Source organism: Euleptes europaea, chromosome 13 (assembly GCF_029931775.1).
Source record: "Euleptes europaea isolate rEulEur1 chromosome 13, rEulEur1.hap1, whole genome shotgun sequence".
Taxonomy (NCBI): domain Eukaryota; kingdom Metazoa; phylum Chordata; class Lepidosauria; order Squamata; family Sphaerodactylidae; genus Euleptes; species Euleptes europaea.
Genome location: NC_079324.1, coordinates 40,178,649 through 40,187,990, shown reverse-complemented (window position 1 = coordinate 40,187,990; position 9,342 = coordinate 40,178,649). Strand labels below are relative to the sequence as shown.

Below are 9,342 nucleotides of genomic sequence, written 5' to 3'. Positions count from 1 at the left end.
GTTTCGACCCAGCAGACACGACTTCAGTATCTTTATGAAACTCTGTATGAGCCGCATAATGTTGTTCTTCAGAAGAACCACTCTTTATTATGAAAAGAGTAGTGTTTTCCGACTGCCCACCCCCGTCCAACCGCAGCACTTGACAAGCAAAATGCCCATTTACACACCTAACAATTTCATTGTTCAAGACCCAGTGGTTACTTTGAGAGGCCCACTGGGTTTCCATAGCAACCACAAGGCCTGCTCAGGATCCTAACTATTTCCTATGGCACCACTGGAGGAAACCAAAATGATATGGGAGGAGCTGAAATCCAGAAAATCCCAGGCAAGAAGAGATCTGCGAATTCACTTTTGCAGTGAAACTGGAGGCCCACTGTCCTCTTCTTATGGTGCTTGCTTTTTTCTGCTGGCATGGCGAGGGCTGTCAACGGGCCAGGAGGAAGAAAAAAAAAAGTCCTATTCTTTTTAACAGCGGCTTATGGGATGTTATTTACACCACTCCACGAAAGGCTTCTACTGCCTATTTCCATTAAGCCTTTATTAAAGGGAAAGAACATGTTTTTCTCCAGGCCTGTTGGCAATCCTACTTCAGAAAAGTGCTTGGCAGTTTTAATCTCATGCAGTTGCTTGACAAGACCATGCATGATGAGCAGATCCTGCCTCACTAAGGACCGAGGGTTGCCAGCTCTGGCTTGTGAAATTCCTAGAGATTTGGGGGATGGAACTTGTTGAGGGGATGGAGCTCAGATGGACTCCCATAGAGTCCATCCTCCAAAGCTGGCATTTCCTCCAGGGGAACTGATCCCTGTAGTATGGAGATAACTTCTAATTCTGGTTGGCAACCTTACTAAGAATATGCCTTTGTTGTAGAGAACCTGCCCATGTGTGGCATGTTTGCACACCCTGCAGGAGGGTTTTGCTTGGACATGGGTAGTGGCAAGCATCTGTTTCTCATAACAGAGCCATGTATGTTTGGCTGGCAGAACTGTGATTTTGCCCAGCAGCAAGTTGCAGTGGGCAGAGCCCTGGCTGACTGAAGCCATCACACTGAACAATATGCTGCTTACTTTTCATCCTGCCTGAGGCTGGAGTGGCAAGCGCTGAGGGATGAACATAAAGAAGAGGTTCTCCCAGCACCCTTGTGTCTGACTTGTACAACGTCCCTGGCCTGAAGGCTGGCATTCCACTCAACCTCCCTCTAAACCTGTGTAAGCAAATTCAGCATGGAGGGATATGCAGAGTGAAGGAGGAGAAAGAGAAGAAGGAGAAGAAGAGTTGGTTTTTATATGCCAACTTTCTCTACCACTTAAGGAAGAATCAAACCAGCTTACAATCACTGTCCCTTACCCTCCCCACAAAAGACACCCTGTGAGGTAGGTGGGGCTGAGAGAGCTCTTAAGAGAGCTGTGACTAGCCCAAAGTCACCCAGCTGGCTTCGTGTATAGGACTGGGGAAACCAACCTGGTTCACCAGATTAGAGTCTGCCACTCATGTGGAGGAGTGGGGAATCAAACCCGGTTCTCCAGATTAGAGACCACCGCTCCAAACCACTGCTCTTAACCACTACACCACGCTGGCTCTCTACTGGCTTTTTCACTGGAGCTTGGTCTTCTGTTGTGCCTTGACTTCTGGTGTTCCTCCTGCTGGAAAGGAAGGTGTGAGCCTAAACTCCTTGCCAGACTAGCCATTTTAGGGCCAACCTAGACAATACATGTGACATATACTGGGTTGGGGGCCAGTTTCCTGGCTAGGGCAACCTCTGCTCCAACCTCTGCTCAAGAAATTAAGCAGCAGGAGAAATGGCAGAGGGGATGATGTTGCAGACATGGTCACATCTCTTCTGGTTGCCTCCTCTGCACCACTTTAGGAGTTTCCCCAACCTCAGTGGTGATCACCTGGAAGTACTGTAATCATATCAGCAATGCTCCCTCTCCCCATGCTCTGTTCCCCAAATGCTGCCAGAGGTTGCCAGTATAGGTCTGGGTCAACCCTAGTCCTGACTTGCAATTATACTTGACTTCTTGGGGAGCTAGCATTCCCAAGCATTCTAGGACATGAATTGGCTTGGGAGCATGGCGAAATGGTTGTGGGAGTGGGGAGGCAGTTTGTCTTGTGGTGCCCCACATAGGCAGCTGTTCAGCTTTGGAAAATGGTGCAGGAGGGAAGGCTGAAGTCCCTCCCCCCCGCCATGCTCTCAAGCAGGTTAAGTCTCTCAAGCCCTTGAAAGCATTAGTTCCTTGAAATCACCTATGACTGCAAATAGGGGTCCCCAGACTTGCCACACGCATGGTCTAGTTTGTCCCTCAGTGGTGAATTTCTCATTGCAATCCCTTTGGGGAAGTGGACTTGTCAGTCAAGTCACTGTGATGGCCTTTTGTGGCTGGGTGCCCCAAGGGGCGATTTGGTTCTTCCTTGCTCTTCCTGAGGTTAAAAAAAAATCTTCAGTTTATTCACCACTCTATGGGGACCTATTTGATCCAGGAGGCTACAGAAGGTTATAGGGCTGAAATTATACAGGAAGCAGAGCCCCTCTTGTTCTCCTGACATCGGAAAGGTGCATGGCCTGGCCTGACAGAGGAACAGAAGAGTGAACCCATCCTCATTCCTGGCTGTGCTTCCTTACTGAATAAAAATCTTATTTTCCTAATCCAGAGATGGCAAAACAGATGGGAAATCTTGGCCCAGCCTTCTTTACAGCAATTCAATGAAAGAAGGACCGGTTTTCCTTGCAGCCAGCATTCTGGCTTGGTCCCATTAGGAAACCCTTAGCCAAATGTTGTGGCATCATGCAATTAAGCTTGCCCTGTGCTTCCACAGAACCCAGGCAAGGCTAAATTTATGAATGTATTAAACATGACATATCATTATTCAGATCATATTCAGCAGTGTCAGAACTCATCTCCAGTCCTGGCTGAATTTGTTCTCTAAGAATAGGACCCAACGCACCAGCTGTCCCTGTCAGCATCTTTTCTGCATCCCGCATCTCTTTCAGTGACAGCCCTTTAATGTGACATTCACTCCTGAAGTATGTTCTCTTTAAAACATTTATTTGCAATTTACCTCATGAGTAAATATTAATGGGAAGAAGCTTTGAGCAAACAGTAGCTGCTTGTAAGGCTGAAAGCCCGTGGCAGTGCCCTGGTTACACCAGCTCAGGATATGACCCTCCAGGAGATCGTCCCTGATTCCTTCTGAGCTTCACATTTCCCAGCCCTGGTAAGGACTTCTGTTGTATCCCATTTATTAGCCCCTACAGTGAAGGGAGAAACATAGAGACGTCCCTTACGCACACCCAAAAACCTTCACACACCCAATAACCAGTGTGGTATAGTGGTTAAGAGCAGTGGTTTGGAGCAGTAGTCTGATCTGGAGAACCGGGTTTGATTCCCCACTCCTCCACATGGGTGGCAGAGGCTAATCTGGTGAACTGGATTTGTTTCCCCACCCCTACACACGAAGCCAGCTGGGTAACCTTGGGCCAGTCACACTCTCTCAGCCTCACCTACCTCACAGGGTGTCTGTTGTGGGGAGGGGAAGGGAAGGTGATTGTAAGCCGGTTTGAGTCTGCCTTAAGTGGTAGAGAGTCGGCATATAAAAACCAACTCTTCTTCTTCACTGGATCTGCAGGGAATGTCAGTAGGCAATAGTTCTTGTCTGGAAAACTTGCTTGAATCCCATTGTACTGGATGGGGAAATGATTTGGAAGATACCTGGGGACAGCCAGCTGAATATTGCAGCACAATAATTTTAAACGTACTGCTGAGATCTGCATGCTTTACCACAAATAGCTTCTCCAACAACAGCAAAAAAATAAGAAGCTAAAGGGGGTTAAGGCTAGAGATGGTCTCATAAGTCAAGTGTAGCTACTGTTCACAAGGTGCCGGGCCCAATAATTCAGTCTGGCCCTACCCTCAGTCTCCCTGGGTTTGAAAATGGGCAGTGAGATAAAAGAGATGGACAAGACACTTCTTTTATGAAAATCTTTATTTGAAGAAACTAGAGATAGAGATAGGCAACCCAGTACACAATATTGAAGAGCAGAAAGGCAGTGGGAAAGAAAACCCGGGAATAGGAGTCCAGGCGGGAAATGTGGATGCGGATTCGGCCCTCCCGCCAGGTCCCTGTTTGACAGTCCTCAATGCAGCAAAAGAACCTCTGACATTCCTTCCCTTCCGCACAAGGGGAGGCCAGCTCTTCGCTCTCGTCATCTTCTACCTCTGGAGGCCAGTGCAAGATGCTGTTGATGTTGATGGTGGTATAGGAGGGCACCATGTGGGCATGACTGGCTGGCTGGAGCATGACAAAAGAGACGTAAGAGAAGCAGTGAAAAAGCAGAGAGCTCAGCCTCCATCCTCCAAGCCACCCAGATTTGATCAACTGGCACTCAAGCACCTGTTTGGCAGACTGCTGGCACAGCTTATGGGGGGAAGGTCTCATCCTCCATGTCCCACTAACACTGTTCACTGGAAACCAGATGAATCTAATGCCTATTCAGTGAGCCCAACTGAGGGCGCAAAATGCAATCCAGCAGGAGCCCATGTCTGGATAGCAAAACAGCAATGGGGAGAACCAGAGGCAGCCTCTCTGTGGCTCAGCACTGGGAGGTAGGATTACACAACTGAGAATTTATAGAAATTCAGGTATTAAGCCTTGTTTTGCAATGGGGGTGATTGCATGGGAGACAATGGAATGCACAGAGGCAAATACCTTCTGGAAATATCTGGGAGGTGTGAAATGAATAAAAGCCTTGCAAATCCCCACCTGTTGATAAGCACCACCCCATGTCACAAACATTCCCCATGTTGGTTCCAAATACTGGCTCCACTGGCACTCTTTTCCTTCCAAGGTCATCATTGTAATCCCACATGCCACACAATATGGATGGTGTTGAATTTGGCATCACATGGCATTGCGTCATTTGTCCCATCTCCTTTCCTTGCTTGGATCCAGTGGTTGGCTCCAGTGTCTCTTCTTTGCTTGGCAGCAACCCCAACCACTTCTAACTACCCTTACTCACCAGTCTGGGTTTCCTGTTGTTGTGCTCTTCTGGTTTCTTGTTTCCCACCAGGTAGTTGAGTGTGGCATACTCAATGAGGGCAGCAAAGACAAATATGAAGCACACAGAGACAAACAAGTCCATGGCTGTGATGTACGAGACCCTGGGTAGATGCTTGCGAGAGATGGTACTCAGCGTGGTCATGGTGAGCACAGTGGTGATACCTGGGGGAAGGAACTGCATATGTTAGCTGACATTCAGTTTAGCAGTTCCAAAGAAAGAATCTCTCTGAATTCAATATGCAGGTGGATGTTGAGACTTTGCCTACCTGAGATGTGGCCCTTTGGGGATTGTGTGTGTGCACAAATGGGGACGGGGGTGTACTTGAAGGACTGTCTCTCCCAATATGAACTTGTTCAGCAATTGCACTCCTCACAACATGGTCTCCTAGCACTCCTCTCTCTTTCAAGAAAATGATCTGCTATGGTCCGGCCCAGGCCGATTCTGTTGGTGCTCTACTATTGTGAGGCTGCAAAACAGACCTATTTAAAAGAGTGTGGGGTAGGCTCTTGCCTATCTGCTTTAATTATCTGTAAATAATGATGTTTTAATGATTTTAATAGATGATTGCTTTAGTATTGTATTTATTCTTGTTAGCATCATTGGGTCCCGACTGTGTTTTAAGAGAGGTAGGGTACTCTGAATAGAAATAGAACAGACTGAATCTGGAGGAAATTCTCCCAGATTTGCTCACAAAATTACCAGTCTGATCCTCCCCCCAGCCTTACAGACATTGTATTCAGTGGTGATAAATCACTGAATTAGGTGAGTTGAACCTTTAGTGTCTTAAAATGTCAACAAGGCTTGGAATTCAGTTTGTGGTGAAGAGGATGCATGCTGAGATTGCTGGTTAATGTGCTTTGGTCCCTGAATATGTAGAAGGGAGCTAGGGATTTGGTCTTGGCTCTGGAAGCAAAAGGACTTCTTGTGGTGGGCTAGAATGACCCAGATGACCAGATGCACTTCATGGAACTCACAGAAGGACTGTGGAATGTACCAGGACATACAGACCACAGGGTGGGAAGTGTGCTTTAAGGAGGTTGTGCATAAGACTGGAGAGGAGAGTCTGTGCAGGGGCATCTTCTGCCTTACGCAAGCCTTTGGGGCTTGCTGATGGTCTTCACTTCCTTGGAGCCTACTTTCACAATTCACTTTCTAACCCCACATTCAATTAGAACAACTGAAGGGCAATTCGTACAGGTATTTAATTAAGTGCATATCTCCAATAATAAGGGTTGATGGAGAATGTAATCATACTGAGTAATTGTACTTTGGAGGGAGAAGGCACAGGTGCACAGTTGAGGTACTGGTGGACAGTGGGAGGTATGGTTGTGGAAGTAAGATAAGCCATGTGAAGATCATCCATGTCCCATCCCTTACATGCATGGCCCACCCCTTATTCCAGTCCTTCTTTCTGTCAAGGGGACCCTATCAATCTTGCTGGTCACCAATGAAGCCTTAAAGTGCTGCTGCTGAATGCCAGGTTGGTTTTCAGTAAAACCTCCCCCATCCAGGATCTAATATTGGATGAGGAGGCCAACCCGGTATGCTTCATGGAGACCTGAGTGGGTGAAGAGGGAGGGTTAGCTCTCTCCCAGCGTGGAGTAAGGTGCCACCAATATGTGGATGACACTGAGCTTTATTTCTCTTTCACAGTTGAGTCACTTGGGTCTCCTGAACAGGTGCCTAGCGAATGTAATGGGATGAATGATGGCCAAGAAAGTGAAGTTCAGTCCAGATGAGACTGAGTTACTATTGGTTGATGGGGGATCTGCTTGAGGACTGCAGACTCAGCCTATCCTGGAGAGTCTTGCACTCCCCCTGAAGGGGTGCTGTTGGATTCTGGCTTATGCTTGGAGGCTCAGCTGTCCTCTGTGCCATGTAGTCCCTTTTATCAGCGTTGGCTGGTATGCTAGCTATGGCCCTTCCTCAAAATGTGTGATCTGGCCACAATGGTCCATGTTGTAATTACATCCATATTAGAGTATGGTAATGGACTCAATGTGGGATTGCCTTTGAAAACTGACCAGAAATGTCTATTGGTCCAAAATACAGCAGCCAGGATACTGACAGACATTAGAGGCAGGGATAATTATCACCCTGATGTTGAAAGATCTGCACTGGCTGCCCATCTGTTTCCAGGCACAATTCAAAGTGCTTGTTCTTATCTTTAAGGCATGGGACCAGGGTACTTAAAGGACTACCTCCTCCCATACTGTCTAGTCCAGTCCACCAGCTAAGATCGTCCTTACAAGCCCTGTTCTCTGTGCCCCTACCTTCATTGGTGAGGTGGGTAGTGACTTGAGACAGGGCTTTTTCAGCAGTAGCATCTCACCTGTGGAATGCCCTGCCCCTTGAAGAAGAAGAAGAAGTTGGTTTTTATATGCTGATTTTCTCTACCTTTTAAGGAGAATCAAACCAGCTTGCAATCTCCTTCCCTTCCTCTCCCCACAACAGAAACCTTGTGAAGTAGATGAGGCTGAGAGAGCTCTAAGAGAACTGACTAGAGGCTTGCCTGGCAACGACATTACTTTCTTCCAGGTCAAAACATTTATTTTTACTCAGAATTTTAATTAGGAGGTTGATTTTTTAACATCATTTTATGGTCTGTTCTTAGCCTGAGAAACATTTAACACTCATTTTAGACTGTTCTATGTTTTATGTTCTTTTATGCTCTGGCTGAGTGTTTAAATACTGGGTTTTAATTAATAACTTTTATGATGCATTATGCTTTATTATGTTTTGTTTTGTAAGCTGCCTTGGACAGGTTCCCCGGAGAAGGCACATTGATATTTTCCAAATTAATAAATAAATGTAGACAAATGCCTTCCTCACCCAGAGATGTCCTGGCAGGCGTGGAGTCCCTCTTGATCCAGAAAGAGACCCAGGACAAAACAACAGTCAGGATACAGGGGATGTATGTCTGGATAGCAAAATAGCCCATTCGTCTGCTCAGGTCGAAGGACACTGTCATGACCATGTATTCTCCTAGGAAAAAAAGGACAGAAAGGCAGGCGTCTCGTGAAAGACCACATAATGAATTCAGTCACAACAGCTTCTGCCTAAATTTGATGTCCACCCTGACTTTTACATAGGTTGTGGGCTCAGTGATTTAAATATGCCAAGCGAAGACGGTAGCAATTACAATGGAGAGCTCCACAGGGAAGACCGTGCCTCTGCCGCATTGCTTAGGAACCATCAAACCATGCTTGTCATCCCTATCGCCAGATCTGCACCTGCTTATGTTTCATTTTCTTCCTGTCTCCTAAATCCCTTTGCCTCTGAAAAATGATTTCGGTGTATTAGCAGACTTTCTCCTAACCAAATATTAGAATATCTTGATCCAGGTGGCATTCTTGAGGATTCTGAAAGAAGAAATCGCAGAGGGGTTTTTTGGGGGGAGGGGGAGGGATTTTTGCTCAGCTATACTGCACAAGTAAAGTATTTATGATTAACACATCCCTTCTCCATGAATACCCTGAATCAAGAGATATACCAACTGCTGAAAACAAGGCCTTGCCCAGAGAAAATCTCTAGTTAAAATGTGCTTTAAAAACACATTTGTAATCTGCTAATCATGAGTGCAGATTAAGAGCACACGTTAATCAATACCTGATTTCAGTTTAAATTATGTTTTCACCACTGAAATAGCTTCTAAGAGATTTGATGGACCCAAATTGTTCCAGGAAAGTCAAGACTGCTATAGCACTCAGGGAATGGCTTGCCCATTAGAGAAAGAAGAGATACAGGGGTTCCCTTCCAAAATTGGCAATGGGGGTGGGGTGTTCTTGCTAGTCCTTGACCCCTACTGCTATCATATAACCTAGCAACATAGCATATCCTTAGTCTAGATGGCCCTGATCACCCTGATGAATGACCTGTGCTAGGAATATGGTATGGGGACCACATCCCTGTTAATTCTGCTGGGCCTCTCTAAAGCTTTCAGTACCCTCATGTTATCCTTGGCTGGGATGGATATTGGAGGCTCTATGCTACAGTGGTTCTATGGCTTCCAGAGACAGGACTTGGGGAGTTTTGCTCAGCACCATGGCATGGTGTTCCTCTCGGTTCTGTTCTTTCACCCCTGCTGTTTACCATCTACATGACAGAGTTGGGAGAGGACATCTAGAGTTACAGTGTCATCAGTACACAGATGCCAAGTGACTCTATCTGTCCTTTCCAGCTGACTCAGCTGTGAGGAGGGATGTTCTGCATAATGGGCTGAGCTTGATAATAGGTTGGAAGAGGGCCAATAAACTGAAGCTCAACCCAGATAAGATTATAGT

At 46.4% G+C, this 9,342-nt stretch overlaps 1 protein-coding gene across 1 annotated transcript in view; it reads right to left on the bottom strand.

Moving 5' to 3' along the window:
• Positions 1 to 3,974: 3,974 nt before the first annotated feature.
• The window catches only part of LOC130485875 (gamma-aminobutyric acid receptor subunit gamma-4), a 37,971-nt gene continuing 32,603 nt past the window's right edge, over positions 3,975 to 9,342 (bottom strand). Inside the window, exons 7-9 of the mRNA XM_056859022.1 lie at positions 7,892 to 8,044; positions 5,018 to 5,220; positions 3,975 to 4,290 (exon numbers count right to left, since the gene is read on the bottom strand). Of these exons, the coding sequence (XP_056715000.1) occupies positions 3,997 to 4,290; positions 5,018 to 5,220; positions 7,892 to 8,044 (650 nt within the window). The 3' untranslated portion in view covers positions 3,975 to 3,996. The remainder of the gene's footprint in view (positions 4,291 to 5,017; positions 5,221 to 7,891; positions 8,045 to 9,342) is intronic.